This window comes from Protopterus annectens, chromosome 6.part1, assembly GCF_019279795.1.
Source record: "Protopterus annectens isolate FY-2018-M chromosome 6.part1, PAN1.0, whole genome shotgun sequence".
Taxonomy (NCBI): Eukaryota; Metazoa; Chordata; order Ceratodontiformes; family Protopteridae; genus Protopterus; species Protopterus annectens.
The window spans coordinates 107,006,976-107,029,483 of NC_056738.1; the positions used below are offsets into that span (position 1 = coordinate 107,006,976).

Genomic DNA, 22,508 nt, shown 5'->3' on the forward strand with positions numbered 1-22,508 from the left:
CAGCTGGGCCTGTCGCTGGTTCTCCGGTTTTCAGTGAGGCGCCTATGCAGCCCCTGATGACCGCAGAGCTGGAACCCCAGAAAGCTGCCGACTCCCAAGCGGAGTCTACTAGGCCGACGCAGCCATCTACCGACACCGGAGCAGATTTAGACACCGGTGCCGATGAAACCCCTTCAGTTGCAGAAGGTGTCTTCAGACCGACTACACTCACCATTAAATCTTATGCTAAACTTAAAACTCCTTTAAAACCTAAGAAAACTGTTCATCAGTCTACAGGTCAAAGCCCCATGCCTAAGAAACAGATGCTTAAGATGGCTGAAGATTTAATTACCCTTATCAGGGGTTCCCATCCCCCTCCTGATAAAAGACCAAGACAAGAGGAGGATTATGCATCCTCTGACCAGGTTTCTCTCTCCTCAGATTCTTCTGAGGAACAGGATTACACTTTTCCACCTTATGAGGATTCTGATGCTGAAGACTCTATTCCCTCAGCATCTCCCCCTGAAGATTACTCCTTTGGGGAAACATTACATACCATGAGGGAACATTTCCACTGGGAAGGCCAGGATTACTCATATTCTAAGAAAAGGCTCCGAGAGTTCCTTTTATTACCCCAGCATAGACCTCTTGCTATCCCTCCTGATAAGAGCCCTGTAGCTGACCCAGAAACCATATCCCAGGGTCCTAAGGGAGCAAAGACTTCTATGGCTAAAATTCCTGTGCCCTCTGAAAGAGATTCCAGAGCCCTAGATAGATGGGGAAAGAAAATATACACCTCTGCAACTCTGGCTATGAGAGCATTAAATTGCCAGTTTCACATGTTGAAATATCAACAATTCCTGATGTCTCAGTTAAAACAAAAAATGAGCACACACTCAGAACAGCCTGAATTCAAGGAAATGCAGGATCTGTTGCATGCAGCTGAACAGGTGGGCAAGCATACTTTACAATGCGGATTTGATTCACTGGAAGCTTCCTGTAGAGCAGCTGTTACTGGCTCAGTCATTTGTAGACATGCTTGGTTAAAAGAGCAAACCCTTCCTGACCATGTTAAAGCAAAATTATTAGATGCACCTTTACAACAGGATGTATTATTTGGTGTCAAAGCAGAAGAGGTTTTAAAGAAAATGGAGGATAAGGCTAAATCTATGCAAACGGTCAAAGATTTCTTGCAGGTACAACCCCCTCGCTTCAGCAGAAATTGGCCAACAAAAAATTGGTCCTTTCCAGCTTCAGACAGATCACAGAGGGGCAAATACAGTCACCCAAGGGACAGAGATCAGTCACAGGGCCCTTACAAACCTCGCCAATGGGGTTCTGCTACCCAGAAAGGAGGAGAAGACAGGCCCCAAGCTAGCAGAAGGCAGACACAATGACACTATCCTCAAACTACCAAGCAAATCTCTCCTGGCAACACCCTTGGGAGGAAAACTAGCATTTTTTGCAGACAACTGGCACATCATCACAAAAGACAAATGGGTTCTAAACATTGTCTCTCAAGGATACAGATTCCACTTTCATACCTTACCAAGGATCAAAGGAATGCCAAACCTGCCACCAAATCAATGGGCAGAGGCACAAAAACAAATTACAGCTCTCATGAACATGAGAGACATTCAACAGGTACCTACACAGGAGCAGGGACAAGGATTTTACTCAAGACTCTTCCTAGTTCCAAGAAAAGACAAAGCATGGAGACCCATTCTGGATCTTTCAATTCTGAACACCTATCCGCAAGTACCAAAATTCAAGATGCTAACACTACAGCAGCTTCTTCCCATGCTGGGCAAGAATGCTTGGCTAGTCACTTTGGACCTCAAGGAGGCATACCTGCATGTCCCTATCAGACAAAATTGCAGAAGATACCTCCGCTTCATTACAGGTTCAACGCATTATCTGTTCTCTGCACTGCCCTTTGGCTTATCTACTGTGCCCAGGGTCTTCACAAAATGCCTGGCACCAGTAATTGCATACTGCAGACAAAGAGGAATTCAAATATACCCATACCTGGACGACTGTCTTATTCAAGCAGAAAGCAGGGACATTCTTTTACAGCATCTGGCATTTGTCAAACACCTTCTAAGTTGCCTAGGGTACACAGTAAATGAAAAGAAATCAAAACTAGTGCCCTCACAAAACATAACATTCCTGGGTGCCAGCTTGAATACAACGGCCCAGATGGCTTATCTCACACCAGACAAACAACGACAGCTGTTTCAATATTTCAAAATAATGGCAACAAAGACCCAACTCCTTGCAAGAAAAATTCTGCAGGCCTTGGGATTCATGGCATCTTGCATACTATTAATACCATTTGCAAAACTGCATATGAAGAAATTACAATGGTACCTGAAAAGTGTATGGACAGCACAGCCACAGCTTGGAAACAATGATTCCACTCATTCCCTGCCTTCAGCAGGAGTTTCTATGGTGGGCACAGGCATGTCACCTCAACAAGGGTCAGCCTTTCACCTTACCCACAGCCAGGCAAACTGTGACAACAGATGCATCGAACTATGCCTGGGGAGCACACATGGCAGGACAGTGCATTCAGGGCAAATGGACTACAGATCAGAGACACCTGCATATCAATCAAAAAGAAATGCTAGCAGTGCAGAATGCCCTAACAGCTTTCAAGGACCTTCTACATCCAGGACAACTACTAATAAGGACAGACAACACCACAGTTATGTGGTACATAAACAAGCAGGGGGGCACACATTCCTACCCTCTGTGCAGGCAAGCAATGACCTTGTGGAACACTGCACTGTCTTACCAGGTTCAATTACAAGCACAATTCCTGCCTGGAAAGAAAAACACATTGGCAGATGACCTAAGCAGAAACATCATGGATCCACACGAATGGAAACTAGATCCACAAGTATTTGCAATGATAGCTCAAAAATGGGGACGCCCAGACATAGATTTGTTTGCAAGCCCCCACAACCACCAACTTCAAAAATTTTGCACAAGGACCTTCCATCCACTAGCTTAGAAAGTGGACGCTCTCTCATTCAGTTGGAAAACATTAACAGTGTATGCCTTCCCTCAACTGCCTCTTCTAGCAAAGGTACTGCTGAAAGTCAGATTAGAGAGGCCACAAATGATTCTCGTTGCACCAGACTGGCCACGCCAACATTGGTACCCAATTTTAAGGAACATGGCCCAGGGTCCACCATGGATTTTGCCACAAATTCCTCACCTGCTCACCCAGCGAGACAATCTGATTCTACACAGCCAGCTCAAGACTTTAAACCTGGCTGCATGGCAAATTACCTAAACAACCAGCCAACACCCTTATCCAAAGCTGTTATGGATGTCATTCTGGAGGCCAGGAGGCCCAGCACCAGGAAAACCTATTCAGACAAATGGAAAAGATTTTGCTCCTGGAACCAGGCTAAAGGCCTAAATCCCCTGGAGCCGAACATTCCTCAGATTCTACAATGTTTAACTGAGATGTTACACAAAGGACTTTCCTTTTCATCTATTAAGATCCACGTCTCAGCAATTTCAGCACATTACAGCACGGATCCTCCTTTATTTTCATTCCGCTCCTAAGACAGTACCTCAGAGGGGCTAAGAACTTAAGACCACCAAGAAGAGCTCCAACACCTACTTGGGATCGCAACTTTGTCCTGGAAAAGCTTACACTGCCACCCTTTGAACCAGCTTTTTCAACTGATTTAAAATTTCTTTCATGGAAAACTGCCCTACTACTAGCAGTAACCTCAGCTAGAAGATTCTCAGAGCTACAGGCACTAATGGCAGTGGAACCTTTCCTCATTTTTCATCAAGACAGAGTCTCTCTATGAACTAATCCTTCCTTTATGCCAAAGGTGGTATCCAGTGTGGCCCTAAACCAAATCATTCACTTGCCCACCTTCTTCCCTAATCCCCAGAACAAAGGAGAAAGACTCCTGCACTCTTTGGACATTCACAGGCAATTATGTTACTACTTGGATAAAACTAAGGCTTTCAGAAAAAAACTGACCAGCTCTTTGTAGCCTATGCTGCAGGATCACAAGGAAAAGCTATCTCAAAACAGACCATTTCTAAATGGATAGGACATTGCATACGTGTCTGCTAGACACATCATGGGAAACCAGTACCTGCTAACATTAGGCCCCACTCCACCAGGGCTACAGCTACCTCAGCAGCCTTTCTCAGGGGAGTGCCAACCAAGGATATTCTGGAAGCTGCTACTTGGAGTTCAGTGCACACCTTCACCAAACACCATCACTTACATCTTTACTCTAAGACTAGAGCTGGTTTTGCCACTGCAGTTTTGCAGGGCCTACTAGCTTCTTCTAACCCTGTTTGACTCCACCTCCCCTCCTTAGCTTTGGGATTCAACCCAAGTGTGATGACTGCAGCAGGGTAACACGATGAACATAGTACAGTTTTGTACTTACCATAAATGTAGATGTTCGAGTGTTCACCCTGCTGCAGTCCAGGTTACCCTCCCTCCATCCCCTCTGAACTAGCTGAACGTATCTCTGCCACTTTATCCTATACTACCTCTGTGGTGTATTTGCTTGTACCTAAGGGTTTTGTTTTAGTTTTATATAGCCATATGTATATGTATATGTATATATGTATGTGTATATATATATATATATATATATATATATATATATATATATATATATATATTGCCTACCTTTTGGGGGCACCTGACATCTGGGGCAAGAAAAACTGAAGAAAATGGCGTCTGATGCCTCTTATATACCCCTGACGCTCTGACGTCAGGGAAGAAGCGACAGCAACCGACGCCGGACCAAGACTTTGGAATTCGGGCCAACTGTGGGACCGCCTGACGGCAGGATAACCCAAGTGTGATGACTGCGGCAGGGTGAACACTTGAACATCTACATTTATGGTAGGTACAAAACTGTACTTTGTTGAGATAATTAGAAAAATGTGAAAATTATATCTATCTAAATTAATATCATAAAAACAACAGTTAATATCTATTTACTTGCACTACATGGAAGGCAAATGTTAATGAAGTTGAATTTGCCATTGTGTAAGCTTTAAGACTTTGTACATAGCATGGTTTTGAAATTATTAATGCAAATATGAACAAGCAATATTTGACGCCTAGAGGCTTTATTTAGTAGGTGTTAACTGCAGATGTGCCTGGAGGTGTCACGCAGATGTAATGAGTTAAGTTACATGATATATAGCAATATATGTGAAGTAAAATGTTTGTTATGTTAATTATAGTGTGATTACTTTTATATGTGAATGTAAATTTGCCTGTGTCACAAGTGACAATCTAGGCCACAAGGGCATAGGTAAATGCAAGATGCATAGAGACACTTTTTAAAGCACCTAATCAAATAGCATTTTTGGGAGGAAATAGGAGTACTCAGTGAAAACCCATATAGACACAGGGAGAACATGTAAACTCTGCCAGATAGTGTTCGAAAGCAGGACTGAATCCCAAACCACAAAACAGTGAGGCAAAAATCATAATCACTGAACCCCACCATGTGGTCCATGGCACTCTGCTGTATTGCAAAGGTTTTGCACAGCTCTTCTTTTCTGTTACAGCAGAAAATGGAAGTTATTCTTGCAGTGATTATAGAAAAGTTGTTAAGTTACTCTGTGTTGAATAGATTTTTATTAACCTAATGCTAAATCATGACATTATTCTAATTTGCTTGTAGACTTGTGCACATCGATATGAAAAGAGATTATTCATGAATACAGTCCAAGAATCAAGAGATATCATTGGACGATGTTATGTGCTGAGTCAAGATCTTACTGTAAAAGATGATATGGATGGTGGAGACTGGCGATTTTGTGATGGACGATTGCGGGGTCATGAGAAGTTTGGTTCTTGCCAACAAGGTGTAGCTGCTACATTTACTAGAGACTATCATTACATCATGTTTGGAGCACCAGGCACCTACAACTGGAAAGGTAGGACTTTATTTTTTAAATGTAATATATAGGATAACTTTTTTGAAGGTAAAAAGCAAAGGTCCTCATTGAGGGCACTACATGTAGTTTATTTTATAGAAGGTAAAATACTAATTTGTTTGCATTTTATATTTTCAGAAGCTTTTTGGCATTGATGGGGGTTTCTTTGACAAAGATCTCAGTATAATTAGGTTTTTTAAGTACTCATCATTGTGCACTGTGTTGTAAAATTTATAGGAATGGAAGGGATGCTTAACTCAATCTATCAATAATTTATTTGCTTATTCTTCATTTTTGTTTTCTTTTACAAAAGTTACAAATCATTGTAGTATGTATAAAATTAAATAAAAAATGCATCTGTCATCAGTTTAAATAACTAATAAGCACTTTGTTTTGGTCTGTCTGAAGTAGAAATTTTTTAAAAAAGTACAAGATACACAACTCTGCAGAAGCAGAAATATTCTAATAATGTTTACGTGGCTGTTAAACTAGCAATTTCTGTGTTACACCCTCTTATAGAAGAGAAAGTTCAGATGTGTAAGTAAACTTACCATAACACTAGATGTTTGAATATGTCATTGCTGCAGTTGCCTTAGTTGTATGGGTGATATCTCCTGCCAAGGATGTAATAGAGGGCCATCCATCCAAAGTCTTGGGTTTGTCCCACATACACCCAACCTGCTGGTTGTTGGTTTCTGGTTGCATAATTTCCTAAGTGGAGGAAAAACAGCAGCCTGGGCACCAAAAGCTTCAGGACTTCCTTGTCAACTAAAAATGGGAGGCTACAGTCCTGATAAGAAAGGTAAAGATAAAATTAAATGTACAAATCTTTATCCTGGAAACAGACATATCACTGAAAGGGTATGGAGGACAGGTGCGGCTACTGCAGCAGTGATACATTCAAACTTCTGCTTTTGTAGTAACTTTACTTACATAACTAAATACTATGTTCATCATTATTACTGCTTTACCAGTAGTTGTGTGGATAGAATACCAAAGCTTATACAGTTTGGAAGGGGGAAGGTTCAGGAACCCCTGGTGAATGATCCTAGCAAAGCTAGTTCTACACTTGGAAAAGTAATCTAGTTTGTAATGCTTTATAAAAGTAAGTGCAGATGACAAATCTGCCTGTAGAATGCTTCTAGTGTCTAGCCTTTCTTAAAATCCACAGAAAAAGCCAACATCCTTGAAGAATGAGCATTGATCCTACTTACTGTGAGGGGAATAAGTCTAAAGTTACCAACCGACTTAGAGGAGGAGTGAGAGGTAAAAATGCTTGTAGTGACAACACTTTGAATTTTGGAACTTTCATAAATAGGTTTAAAAAAGGCAGGTTGAGAACAGGACTCCAAGAAGAATCATTCTTTGTTACCAGAAGAATTCTTGATTTAAATCCTTTTCCCCCACAGATCTGGGAGATCTGGTTCTATAGCACCCACAGAAAGTGTGTGATTGATGACTAGGACGAAACAGACATGTTTGATTTGGAGGATGAGGGTGAATTCCCTGAAAAGGAGGGAGGATTTTACCATTGCCATCTTTAACCCTTCTGAACTGCTTTTAGAACCAGACATGATGAGAGAAGAGAAGCCCAACATAGAAGAAGTTAAGCACAGCACTAAGGAAAATGAAGTCAGGGAAAGCAGCAGGCTCAGATTCACAGCAGATATGATAAAAACATTTGGATGAGATAGGAAGAAATGTCTCCTAAGGGTACTCATAGCAGTACTGAGAGAAATGCAGATTCCAGATAACAGGCCAATAAGCATACACTTGTTCAAGATCAAAGGAGACATTCACAACTGTATGCACTATAAAAGTATCAAACTCTTATCACACTGCATGAAAGTTCTGCAGAAGGTGATTGACAAATACTCAGAGTAGTACAAAGTAAGATAGATGATGAACAGTTTAGATTCAGATCAGAGTACAGGACAACTGACCCAACATTTGCCTTGAGACAGATACTTGAGAAGAAGCTAGAGATTTTTAGACATGGAGACAACATATGACAAGGTCTCAAAGTTGATTTGGACAGTTTTGCAGTGGTTCAAAGTCCCAGAAGCATCTGTAGAATTAGTGCAGGCTATGTACAAGGACTCAATTACTCAAATACGAACGTTTGGTCTCAGAGGGGTTCCCAGTGGGAGTGGGGGTGCATCAGGGTTTAGCTGCACCCACTCCAGTTCATACTGGTGAGTGGACTATACTAGTAAACAGGTCATAGGAGCCAAATCATCACAATTGTTGTATGCAGATGATGTAGCATTACATGCAGATTCTGAGCAAGAGCTTCAGCAAATAGGGAAATGGAAATCAAAACTGAAGGCACATGGGATAAAATTGAGTACAGATAAGACAGTTGAAATGGCAGCAAATGGGGAAATCAGAAAAAGCTGAGCAGTGAGATGGAAGGGATAGTGGAACTAGTTAACAGCTTCAAGTGTCTGGTAAGGGTGATTGAAGTGAAAGGATATCTGAATGAAGAGGTCAAAGCTAGACCCAGAGGGGCTGCAGCCAATTGGCACAGGGTGTCAGGGGTAGTGTATGACAGAAGAATGCCGAAGAAGCTGAAATGTCAGTTGTACAAAACAGTGGTGTGACCAGTACTATTTTTTGGTACAGAAGCCACGGCAGTAAAGGCAGAGCAGTTGAGAAACCTAAAGGTGATGGAGTATAAAGTGCCTGATAGGGGTGTTAGGATGCAAACTGTGGGACAGATGACGAAATGAGGAAATAAGAGCAGAAGCAAAAATAGCTCCATTTGTAGAAAAGATCAAAGAGAACAGATTACAGTGGTTCGGAGTGTGCAGAAAAGCAGAAGACAGTCTGGTGAAGAAGGTCAGAACGATGGCAAGTGGAAACAAGGGCATCATGCAGAGAGGTGGAAGAACTGTGTGAGAGCAGTCCTGACAGTCAGGCATGAGTGCTGAAGAAAGTAGGAGAGTGGCAGTGAACATAGAGAGAGATTGTGACAGGTGACATGACACCCCCACCCCATGTAGAAAATGGGGGGAAAGGGGGATAATGATAGTGGTGGTGATGATGATTTTGGTATTGCCTCTGCATCCTGTAATGCCCTAGAGTTCCTTGCTACTTCTGAGTTTGGCTATCAGGTTTAAGATTATTCTAGTACCTCTTTATGCTTTGGTTAGTTTCTCACATTCTGTTAGAGGTTCATAGGTAATTACTAGGCTATTGATCTCTGAGGATCTAAAGAAGCTTAGCCTTGCGTTCCTGTGTAAGTTTTTAGCTCTTATATTTTGAATAGGAATAACCCAGAGATAGGCCAAACAAGGATATGTTGGGCCATTTACGTAGTCATTGAGATAGTCTGGTCTTAGTCCTGGAGAGAGAGACCCTGTAGTACTTCACTTGTAACTGTGTACAGTGGGTTCATTGTAGTTTTAATTTGTGTCCTCTTTGCTAGACAAACTTAGGATGTCATTGTATGGCATATTTCAGGGTTAGATAGCTTGCATATTTATATTATGTGGGGCTACATCAAATACCTAATTAAAATATAAGTATGCCAGATCCAGAGCTCCTCTCTTATTTGTTACTTCTATGAACCAATCAAAGAAATATGCAAGATATGAGTTGCATGTCCTTCCTGATGGAAATCCTGTATTGTTTTGGATCATATACCCACTTGTCTTCAAGTACTGTACTTCTTTCCAAGTAATTGCATCATTTTCAAGCAGTAGTGTCTGATTTAGGTTGTGTTTATCTCCAATATTGCTGCTTTTGTCAAGTGGGATTATCCTGTCCTTTTTATGAAACAAAACTGTTGTTAATGGATAGTGTTGCAAGTTGAACACTGCCCCCACCGACATAAGAATTAATGGCTCATTGGTTCGTTCCCATTTGGCTCTGTTGCTTTATGCACATTTATTAGCACATTCAGTACCTACTTTTTACATGGAATAGACTAGTATTAATCCCTCCTCCCATGCAACTACCCATGTGCAGTACACACATTTCCTACTGGCTTTAGAAGGCTGTACTGGTGAATATTGAGTCAAATTGTCTATTGATCTGTCATCGGAAAACAATCCTTAGTGGGTATAGGGCTGGGTTCATCCCATCATTTTCCTTTAGAATTCTGTAATTTTTCCCAATGTGCCTGTGATTGGGGTTTGCACTCTCTTCACTAGCAGACACTGTGATGTACTGCAGTATAAGAGCACAACCAGCCCCCGAATCCCTCAATTCTGCCATCTGCACAGCTGGATGTCTGTTTTGACTTTCACTGTGCATATGTTTGCGTGTTCAGTGCCTAAGGCAGTGAAATGTTCAGCTTTCTTTGTGTGACTTGTACATAATTTGCTAAGATTCGATCTACTATCGTATTACCTGCCTGGAAGTGGTGGACAGAGTGAAACACTGTTGTAAGTGACAGCATTTCACTTGCCAACTTCAGAGATGAAAACAGCTGACAGGTGCATGGCAGTAATTAAAAATGCCCTTTATGTGGATTGGCAAGAGAGTCCCATAAGGAACCTTTTTTTTTGCTGGAACACCATCAAAACACTAACAGAGTGTAGAGTGGATCTTGGCCACACACACCAGTGGGTCACCCTCAACTAATGATTGATTGATTGCTCAAAGTCATGGTAGTCTGCCACTTTGGTGGACAGTAAGGGGGCCCAGATGATGTGCATCTAAAGCTCTTATCATACAGGAGTATAGGCATTGCCTCTGTCTTGGTTAGCTGGATGGGGTATGTATGTGATTGGCCTGATCCCAGGAAGGAACCTGATGACTCAACTTTGCTGTAACTCAGTTTTTGCATTTGGAGCCATGGACTTTTCCCTTTGTCCCCCTTCAGGGCCATTAAGGCCCCTCAACTCAAGTTTAGGAAGATCCCACAGCAGGGCCTACAGTTTAGGTAAGCAAGCCAGATCCAAAGTTCCTCTCTTATTTGTTACTTCTGTGATGCCTCATATTATTTGAAGTCACACAAAAACAAATAAGTAAGTCGGGTAGGACCTTTCCAGACGGGTACACGAATATATCCTTAAAAATTGTAGGCTGATCCCAGTACCGTGCCTGATAAAGGTACCACTGAGCACCAGATCTGTACATCACCTGGCATATGCCTGTCACACACCTGACTGTACTGGTTAGTTTGGGAAAGCACTTTCTTGTGCAACACACTAGTCTTTTGTAAGCTTGTCCCTGTTGGAGTGGGTAGGGCCAGAGAACTGTATCTCCTTGACCCAATATGAGGAGACAAGGATCCTGAAGCATTTTTCTAGACTAGGTGTATTTCTGTCTAAAGTAATAGACTTTAGTTCCCTAGCTGTGTCTTTTTATGATGCCCCAAATGTTGTCCAATACTCATGGCATGTTTGTAAGTAAAACTACAAGTCTCTGGTAATACCTCAGAGTGAGTGGGTCACATTCTTGTTTATCTGGTTTACAGATAACTTTTTTTCTTTAGTTGTGATAAATGTACTGCAAATACTAAAACATAAGATTTTGTTGTCATGCATTCAGGAAAGAGTGATTGTGGATGTGACCCCATAAATACATGTAACAATTGTTGCAGTAACCCAACTTTCTGCAGGCAACAGAGTGAAATTTATTTAATGAAATGTTGCTATCTCCCAAGTTTTCAGGTTATAAATTTACCAAGGCTGTCTTTATCGACAAACCAGCTTTGGCAGTGGGGTTTGAAGAACAGCATGCATGCCTTAACCTACTGGAAGAAAATTAATATATTTTTTTCAAAGCATTTGTTACACTTTTATACTCCTTAGGGGATGAACTGTTAAGCAAGAGTGTACAAAGAGCCGTAGTGGGTATTTTAGGGATGTCTCGCCATATTGTGCAAAATATCCAAGCAACCAAAGATTTAATAAATCTTTGAGTGCTTATCTGGATAATGGCTAGAGCCTGGGGAACAAATGTGATGAAGTACTTGTATTTCTTGGTGAATACAGTTGTAACATTGTAGCAATAGCTGAAGCATGGGATACTTCATTTCTTCACATTCCAGGATTTAGTACAATTTATAGGGAGAGGGTTCTGCAGGACCAACTCCATGGCACTGTGTTCCTGCACCTAGCGGACCAATGTGATCCTCCAGCCCATTTATTTTCTGGTGGAGGTAAGTTTGGTATTATGGTTTTAAGACACAAACTGCTGATCCTGTGGTCTGTACTTTTCCCTCTTCCTCAGCTTTTTGCTCACTCCACTGCTGTTGCTCTCTCAGGAACTACATGCACTTGTCCAACCTCTCAGCTTACAGACATACTACTGTAAACTGTGGGGCACACTATGCTCCTTGCTGTGGGCAGTACAGCTGCAATTGTACAGCTTACAGACATACTACTCTGAAGTGTGGGGCACAATACTCTCCTTGCTGTGGGCAGTATAGCTGCACTCTTACAGCTTACAGACATACTACTGTGAAGTTTGGGGCACACAACACTCCTTGCTGTGGGAAGTGCGGCTGCACTCATACAGCTTACAGACCTACTACTGTGAAGTGTATGCTCCTTGCTGTGGGTAGTACGGCTGCAATCGTACAGCTTACAGATGTGGCTACTGTGAAGTGTGGGCACACTGCGCTTCTTGCTGTGGGCAGTACAGCTGCACTCGTACAACTTACAGACCTAGTACTGTGAAGTGTGGGGCACACTACATTCCTTGCTGTGTGCAGTACAGCTGCACTCCTACAGCTTACAGACATACTATTGTGAAGTGTGGGGCACACAACACTCCTTGCTGTGGGAAGTACGGCTGCACTCATACAGCTTACAGACCTACTACTGTGAAGTGTATGCTCCTTGCTGTGGGCAGTATGACTGCAGTCATACAGCTTACAGACATGGCTACTGTGAAGTGTGGGCACACTACGCTTCTTGCCATGGGCAGTACGGCTTACAGACATACTACTGTGAAGTATGGGGCACACTACTGTCCTTGCTGTGGGCAGTACAGCTTCAGTCGTACAGCTTACAGATATACTACTGTGAAGTGTGGGTAGTACGGCTGCACTCATGCAGCCTACAGACATACTACTGTGAAGTGTGGGGCACACTATGCTCCTTGCTGTGGGTAGTACAGCTGCACTCATACAGCTTACAAACATACTACTGTGATGTGTGGGCCACACTACTGTCCTTCCTGAGGGCAGTACAACTGCACTCGTACAGCTTACAGATATACTGCTGTGAAGTATGGGGCACACTACGTTCCTTGCTGTGGGAAGTACGGCTGCACTCGTACAGCTTACAGACATGCTACTGTGAAGTTCGAGGCATAATATGCTTCTTGCTGTGGGCAGTATGGCTGCACTCATACAGCTTACAGACATGCTACTGTGAAGTGCGAGGCATAATATGCTTCTTGCTGTGGGCAGTACGGCTGCACTCGTACAGCTTACAGACATACTACTGTGAAGTGTGGGTCACACTATGCTCTTTGCTGTGGGCAGCATAGCTGCACTCGTATAGCTTACAGACATGACTACTGTGAAGTGCGGGTCACACTACACATCTTGCTGTGGGCAGTATGGATGCACTCATACTACTGTGAAGTGTGGGTCATACTATGCTCCATGCTGCGAGCAGTATGACTGCCATCATACAGCTTACAAACATACTACTGTGAAGTGTGGGACATAATATGCTTCTTGCTGTGGGCAGTACGTCTGCACCAGTACAGCTTACAGACATGCTATTGTGAAATGTGGGGCACACTGCACTCCTTGCTGTGGGCAGCACAGCTGCACTTGGACAGCTTACAGACATACTGTTGTGAAGTGTGACGCACAGTACACTCCTTGCTGTGGGCAGTACAGCTGCACTTGTACAGATGTGGCCAGTACAGCAATTCCATCTGTTCTCCCCCCACCCCTGATGGATGAGTTGAAATCAGTACTCACTCTCATTTCTCCCCCTGACCCCCCCCTGACACCTATGTTGCTAGACAAACACAGATCTGGAGTAGAGTCAGGGTTTTATCCATGGGAACAGACTCAAGATTCAATACATCTGAGTGTCTACCACATCAGGTGGGGAAATTTTAGTACTTGTTTATGACTCAAGACAGCTACTTCTAGTGCATGTTAATGAGACAATAGTACTATAATTGAAAAATGTCTTAACTTTTTGAATTTAGTAACATTATTATAGTTCCTCTGTCAATTCGAACCATCAGGTTGCATTTCTAAATGTACTGGAGTCTGCAATATTTCATAAACCATTTTATTTCAGCTATCTGAATATCATATGGGAACATCAGACAGCCAACTCACATTATACACAAACATTTTTAGATGATTTATAAAAGGAGGTTTAACTAAATCGCACATTCACAAACTAGGTAGTGGATTCCTCTAGAACTTATTTTTGCAGTTATTCTGAACTTGACTGGGTCATTTAAGGATCATCTAATCATAATGCAGTTATCTTTGGTATTCCATAAAAAAAATTGCATTACTGTTACAACTGTTTATCAAAGTAGTAAAACAAGAAGTTGTGTCTTACCATAACATTCCATATGTGTTGTTCATCTTCTTTCATTCATCAAAAACTAAAGAAGACAGGAATGGCAAAAGAACGCAGGAGAACAATTCAGGAAGCCACAGGTGAAATAGCGTATAAAAATTTTAATATCCGCTTTCGTCACAACTTCATCAGGTATTCTGATGAAGTTGTGACGAAAGTGGATATTAAAATTTTTATACGCTATTTGACCTGTGGCTTCCTGAATTGTTCTCCTGCGTTCTTTTGCCATTCATGTCTTAGTTTTTGGTTCGTTTGGCGTCCTTGTCTGGTATTTTCTTTCATTCATCACTGATGGATTCGGTTCCGAGCCCTTGGAACCGTGTCGGCCTATTACCAACTTTGCGCCAGCCAAAAAAATTCTCGAGCTAAGTCTCTACCCAGAATGCCCTTCTCCCTGTTACCTCAGATCGAGTTTGCTAAGAAAGGAAGTAAAGCTGAGGCCACTTCTACGCAAGTACCCTAGTGCACCACTTAGACCCAAGGCATCCCCCAGGAACCTTTGGAGGGGGGAAAGAGGGTGGGAAGTGATGAATGAAAGAAGATGAACAACACAGATGGAACATTATGGTAAGACATAACTTCTTTATATGATGTTAATCTTATTTCCATTCATCACCGATGGGACAGAATCTCAAGCTACCTTGAGGTCCATGAGGGGCCCTTATGGAAGAACATTCCTGAGCACCATTGAGTCACAGGCAGCTTTCCCCCTGGAGACCAGGTCCAGTTTGTAATGATTGATAAAAGTATGAGGCTTAGCCCAAGTAGCTGCTACGCAGATGTCATCCGTGGATGCCCTGGGAATGGAATGCTATAAAGCTGCCATAGATCTAGTGGAGTGGGCTTTAACTTTTGGAATGGATTCATTATGTAGGGAATAGGTGACACGTATGCAGTCCCTTAGCCATCTAGATAATGTAACCTTGGAAACAGCTTCTCCCATTTTGGGTCCAGAAAAGGAGATGAAAAGCTGTTCAGATTTACAGATAGATTTGGTCCTGTCTAAGTAAAATCTTAATTGTCTATGTACATCTAAGGCATGAAGACAATACTCTCCTCTATTGGCAAAATTCGGAAAAAAACACTGGTAGATCAATGGACTGGTTAATAGAGAATTCAGAAACAACTTTGGGAAGAAAGGATGGGTTCATCCGAAGTGACACTCTGTCTTTATGAAAAAAAAAAGAACAGATAGGGTCTCTTGATACACAATGCCTGCAGCTCTGAAACTCTTCTGGCAGAGGTAATGGCCACCAGAAACAAAGATTTCCAAGACAAAAACTTTAGGTTACACTTAGCCGCAGGCTCAAAGGGCTTTTGAGTCAAAGACTAGAGAACTAATGTGAGGTTCTATGGTTCTATGGGCTGTCTGAGAGGAGGCCTGAGATGAGAGGTGCCTTTGAGGAAAGCCTTGCAGAGGCGTAAAGAGATGAGGGGTGCAGTCTATACCATTGTAGAAATTGCCACTAGATGTACTTGTACTGTAGAGGCAGAGGCTCCGTTATCAAAAAACGTAACCAAGTATTGAAGCACTGCAGTAACTGGAGCCGAATACAGGTCTAGCATATTATCCTTGAACCAGATGGAAAATCATTTCCATTTATCCTGATATAGTCTTCTGGTGGATGGTTTGTGAGAGGCCAGAATGATGTCTCGAACAGGTGAGTAGAGATTAGCCTGTCTGGCGACTGGAGGAAGTGGAGAAACCAAGTTGTCAGCTTGAGAGAGGACAGGTTCGGGTGACTCAGCCCCTGGGGGTGAGTGATCAGATCTGGTAGAGGGTCCAGGGAATACTAGGTGAGGCCGAAGAAAGGGAAACCAAACTTGTTGAGGCCAGAATGGGGCTATGAGGATCACCTTGCATCTCAACCGAAGAGCTTTCTTTAGAAATTGTGGGTTCAGAGGAATGGGAGGATAGGCGTAGAGAAGTCCTGTGGGTCAATCATGGATGAGAGCGTCCCTCTGTGACTCCCCCTCTGGGGGAAGTAGGGCAAAGTTGCTGCTGCACTTGGTGTTTGACAAGGAGGCAAAAGGATCGCAGCAAGGCTGGCCCTATTGGCTGAAGATTACAGATGCCACCTCAGGGTTGAGGGACCACTTGTGGGGCATGAAGATGAATCTGCTCAGTTTGTCCACAATCACGTTGGAGCTCCCCGGGATATGCATTGCTATCAGAAAGTGGTTGGAAGCTATCACCCACTGCCAAATTCTCATGGCTTCTCGACAAAGGGGTTAGGACTTGGTTCCGCCTTGCTTGCTGATGTAGCAGACCACTGACATATTGTCTGATTGGATTGCAGTTGTCCCGGAAAGGAGAGCCGCATGGAATGCCTGCAACATTAACAGCATGGCTCTCAGTTCTAGGACATTGATATATAATCAGGGAAGCATCCATGGTCATGATGGCTGTGGGCTGGGAGGGTTGAAATGGGCTGCTCCAAAGATCTATGTCTAGCCTCATCCACCAAAGCAGGTCCTGCTTGCAGGAGTTGGTTATTCGAATCTTGTACTCCAGGGGATGACAGTTTGGGGACCATTGACACAGAAGGAGCCATTGCAGAATTCACATATGTAGCTTTGCTAGAGGCACTATTGGAATTGACGCAGCCGTAGAACCTAGGGCTTGGAGAACTTCTCTTGCAGAGGCTGATGTTTGAGAAAGAATCACTCGAATTTGAAGATTTGATTTCTCCCAGTGTATCGTTATTCCAAACAATTTTGCCAGAGAGAGAGTATGTTGTAGCGCAGTTACCAGAAGATGCTTGGTGGGGGTGGTAAGGAGTCAGTCGTTTAGCTATGGAAACACACAGAATCCTTTTAGTCTCAAGTGAGCTGTTACCACTGCCATGCATTTTGTGAACATTCTGGGTGCTGTAGAGAGACCGATCGGCAGGGCATGGAATTGGTAATGACTGGCTCCTAGCCAGAAGTGAAGCAAACTCCTGGAGCATTTGTCCATCTTGATGTGGTAATACGCATCCCGGAGATCTATAGAGCACATTCAAGCGCCTTCTCTTAAAAAGGGAAGGATGGACTGAATTGTGACCATCCAGAATTTGGTGTGGGTGACAGACTTGTTTAAGTTGCTGAGATCCAAAATTGGTCTCCAGTCGCCCATCATTTTTGGTACCAAAAAAAACCTCTAGTAAAGTCCGCATCTGCGCTGGTCTGGTAGGACTGGTTGGATGACTCTTTTTTGAGACAGCTTTATAATCTCTGAAGCTGCTTCTTCCCTTTGACTGGTTGGAATGTTGGGAAGATTTTTTGGAAGTTTTGGCTGACAAAAAATGGGGGATGGTGTAACCTCTGGTGATAATATTCTGCACCTAACGATCGGTAGTGATAGAGTGCCAGGCAGCTTGGCGCAGAGAGAAATGACCCCCAACTGCTTCCAGAGGTAAGCAGTCGGGACGCCCCTCAGGAGCGCTGATAAGGCTATCCAGATGAGTCCCTGGAGCCTTGCTTGTGAGGACCCACTCTGCCTTTATAGGGGCATCTTCCAGAGTTGTTACCCCCTCTGCCTGAGGGGGTGTCATCACCATGTGCGGCACAAAAAGGACCCTAAGATTTCTTATGCCACAGTTTTCCACTCCTCTGATTCCTGGAGAAGGTACGTTGAGGGTTGGAAAATGGTAGGCCTACGGCAGACAGGGTTTTTTCTGTCTTGCTCGCACCTGGCTAGCGTGTCCTTCACTTTTGGAGTCATAGAGGGATGATGCTTCAGTGGGAGCATTTCGAAAGGAAGACACAGATGCACATCCAGGCATGGCATCTCATAACAATGCCTGAACCAGCTGCTCTGACCGCCCCTTCGGTCGTGTGTGAGAGCAACCTCATGGACGAGTTGGATATTGATTCCAGGGTTGCTAGCTGTGAGGACACTTTGTCCCTGACCTCATCAGACAACTGTCCTGCGAGTGTCCCAGAGAGTTCAGAGATCCAAGTCTCTCTGGAGCCTCATAAAGTGTACCAATAATTCAGGGGAGTGTATAGCAAAGGTCCCTGATGCAAAAACATGCTTCTCAAGTCTGTCCACCACCTGGGACTCCCTGTTGGGTGGGTGGACAGCGGGACTTTCCTCAGCTAACTCATTTTTCATGGCCATCCCCGCCACCATAGCATCAACTTGTAACCCTTTGGACCAGTCCGGATTCTCAACAGGAGGGAACAGAATTTTGTCTGGTCTCCAGGAGATCACCTCAGTGGAATCAGGGTTCTTCCACGTGCACTGCACAATGAGCTGGATGAGCTCTTCGGCAGGCAGGGTCACCCAAGAGGTAGATGGCTAGGCACAAAAAGCCTGCAGGAGCACAGATTCCTCAGATGAAGGGTTGGAGGGCTTCCAGTCACCTTTCTGCTTTAACATCTCAAGGATGTCCCCGAAGGAGACCTCATCAGGAGGTGACCGTGGGGACCCTTCACTATCATTGTAATCCGTGTACTCCATTAAGGACTCCTCAGGTGAGTCCACATGCTTCCTCTTGCATTTCTCCTTTCGAGGGAGCTCCTCAGTGGGGGTCTGTGAGGAGGACTTGGAAGAGTGGGTACCCTGAACAAGGATGTCCTGCGGCTTCTCTGTCCGGTGTCCCAGGGGAGGTGGTCTGTGACAGCTGCAGCTCAGGGGGCAAAAACTGGGGTTCCAACATTGTAGGAACGCTACCAGAAGCAAGAGCCCTCTCCCTTGTGTGGAAGGCAGGTCCGCCCAAAGAGGGATGGGAGCCCAGAAATAAGAAAGACCACTTCGGGACCGGGGTCACACCCCACTCAGATGGACCGGCCCCTAAGGTAGAGCCTCAAAAGCAGGATCGGCACAGACGCAGCCATCGGTGCCAAGGAGGGAACCGAGGAGAAAGTCAGCACCGTACCTCGAACCGATGCGCCCATCCCCCAATCCCCAGACTGAGGAAGGATCGGTTCGACAGGAAAATGAAGACCAAAGGGACAAACTCGGAGCCAGAGTGAGGTGCACCATAAGCGCCGAGGTGACTGGTTCCAAGAAGGATGTCAGAGCAGAGGGCTTCGGAACCAAGATGGATGGAGGAGTGTAAGATGGAGTCCGTGGATAAGGTAACCCAAGTCCAGCAGGTGGATGGGTTTTAGAAAGTGAGGGAATCTCCCTGGCTACCAACAGCTGATTCACAAGACGCACCACATCGTGTTCCAAAAGGCTCCTGGTGGATCTAGTGGATACTTCCAGACGGGGAGTCAGGACATTCGAGAAATGGGCTATACGCTTGGCCCAGAAACAGGTTTATGGAGGGAGAGTATTGACTCTGGTGCAAGGTCTGCCAGCACTGAAGTGTCTAGTTTCGAGACCAGAAGCAAAGGAGTCTGATCCAGTGAGGTTGGTACAACGCTCGGTGCCGAAGTGGCACTCTGAGCCAAAACGGTCAGTTCCAAAATGGAAACCGAAGTCGAAGGTGTGCCTGAGCCAAAGTAGCTACAGGTGCCAAAGTCGAAATTGGCATAGTAAGGTCAGTGATCGGTGCTGGAGGCAGGGCATGTGCCAAAACAGGCATCGGTATTGAAGGTTTTGAGAAGGTCGGAGCCGAGGAAGGTAGAGCCAAAGAGACAGATTTATGCTCCGACGATAACTTGGGAACCTTACATTTCCCAGGTTTGCTCTGATCACCTGATGGTGAAGAAGGAACAGAATAGGATCTCTTTTTGTCCTTAGATGGAGGGGTTGAGACCTCCATCGCAGAAATGGCCTCTGAGAAGGGAGACTTTAGTAACCCCTTCTTCAGAATGAGTTTATTTTTGTGCTCATTAAGAGTGTGTTGGCTGAAACTTTGACAGATATCACATGGAGGCTGCACCGAAAGGTGGGCCACTCCCAAACATTATACACAGTCATCATGTGAGTTACTATTGGTAACTTGCCCTTACAAGAAGTACAATGCTTAAAGCCAGAGATACCCTTCTTGTCAGACATCTTAATAGAAAAGGGCACCAGAACTAACTGTATAATCCAACAATAATGAAGTCACTCCATTCAAAAAAAACACAAGAAAATCATAAGAAAAACACCAGTTTAACAACACACTATATGAAGAGAAGAAAGGGAGACACCTGAATAAAGATAAAAGCTAACAGGTTAAGCAAGAGAAGACAATACCAATTATGGTATTGAAGAAATACCACAAGGGTAAGGGAAAAGGCCGTACCAGCAATGGTACACGATTACCAACGGTAACAATGGGTAGAGTGGAAATAATACAGTTAGACCGAAGAAAAAACACTAGTAATACTAAAGGGTTAGTAAAATTTGAAGCTATCCAAAAACTTTTACACAAATATCAAAAAAGATTTTACTTAGCTGGAGAGCTCAGCTGAAACGCGGCTTTACGGCTATGCGGTAAACGATATCTGAGGTAACAGGGAGAAGGGCATTCTGGGTAGAGACAGCTCAAGAGTTTTTTTTGCTGGAGCGAGCTTGGTAATAGGCCGACTCTGTTCCGAGGGCTCGGAACCGAAACCATCACTGATGAATGGAAAGAAGATTAACAACATCAGATGTGATTTTAGATTTTGAGTGTAGTCTCTGTTATGTACACTGTATTTACATCAAACTCCTGGCAACTGTTGCCAAAGTTATATGTGGAAAGACTTGAACAGTAGTCAGCTGTAAAAGATTTCATCATTAAATCCCCTTACTGGTATATACCCAAATTATAAATTATATATTTTAATATACATCTGTAGATGTGTGTGCGCGTATGTAATTGTGTGTGAGTGTGTGATTGTGTATGTGTGTGTGTGTGTGTGTGTGTGTGTGTGTGTGTGTGTGTGTATGTAGATTCGGTTTGTATTGCAAACAAGTGAAGGGCAAATTACACTTCTAAGGAACAAAGAAAATTCATTAAAACACTAAATCAGAATTTTGTCACACTGGCCTCTAGCACTGAAAACAAAAATGTTACTACCCATAAGCCCAGTGGCCCAGTTGTGCCTTTTATATTTAGCAATGAATGGATACACAGGCCAGAATAATTGGGGAATGCACTGAATGAGTACTTCACTCAGATTAGAAGTTATGTCTTTTCATGCCCACCTTGTACCATATATATGTTGTACCTTATATAGGCCCATATGTAAATCAAGGTATGGTTTAGACTGCTCTTTGGATAATCAGACTTGTCCGGGGTTGTTTTATACATATACTATGAGAATGCTTTATTTATATCATGGAAATGGCCAACTTGTTATTGGTAAATGATTAGGTACCTCATGGTTAGAAAGGGTCCCATCATCATTTAAGTATGTAAAGGGGAGTGATTGAGGTACAAAGTTGTAGACCCATTAGCTTAACTACTGCTTTAGATAAGGCCATTGAACACTGCAAACTAATTAGACTGATTGGTACACATAGTTTGTACACCAGTATTTGTCAACATGTACTCCTGCATGATGGATCTGCTTGCTTAGTAGATTTCTTTGAAGCAGTAAGTTTGTGCTAATGACTATGGACTGTAACTGCATTGGTTATCTGTTATGATTTCACCAAAGTTTTTCACTCACTAACTTATGCTGGGCACCATAGAAATGACAGTGGGTGAAGCTGTCCCAGTCAGGTTTATTTTTATTTTAATTTATTTACTGTTTGTGACTGGGCTAGTCCCACTAGGCCATTGTCCTATTTTCAGGGGATACCCAAGGTGGTATTAAGGGCTGTGGGATCTTTCACATCCATCTGAGCTACCACCAACTCTTAACAGATGGAGCATTGGTTTAACGTCTCATCCGAATGATGGAGCCTGCAGGTTAGCATGGAATAAGGATGCTGGGGAATCAGACAAGGACTGAGGAGAGGTATTAAGCAGTACCACAGGGTCTTTGAGTCTCTAGTCTGGATTTCAGTAACATTGGAGAGGGGCCAAGCAGGAGTTATAGTGGCAGACATTGTAGCAAATAGTTTTATTAAACAGTTCACTGGATATGCATACATTCTTGCAGTGATTCTGAACTGTGCTGTGATCACCACGTATATGAGAAGGCATACACTATTGATTTAGTTTCTGATCACAGATAGTCTCACCACTACTTGTCGGTCTGTCA

The 22,508-nt window shown here is 43.5% G+C and overlaps 1 protein-coding gene across 2 annotated transcripts in view; it reads left to right on the plus strand.

Moving 5' to 3' along the window:
• Nucleotides 1-22,508, plus strand: part of ITGA6 (integrin subunit alpha 6) — a 1,068,325-nt gene that overhangs the window by 423,148 nt on the left and 622,669 nt on the right. For both annotated transcript variants that reach the window (XM_044075540.1, XM_044075541.1), the window contains exon 4: nucleotides 5,673-5,928. In XM_044075540.1, coding sequence (XP_043931475.1) covers nucleotides 5,673-5,928 — 256 coding nt within the window. The remainder of the gene's footprint in view (nucleotides 1-5,672; nucleotides 5,929-22,508) is intronic.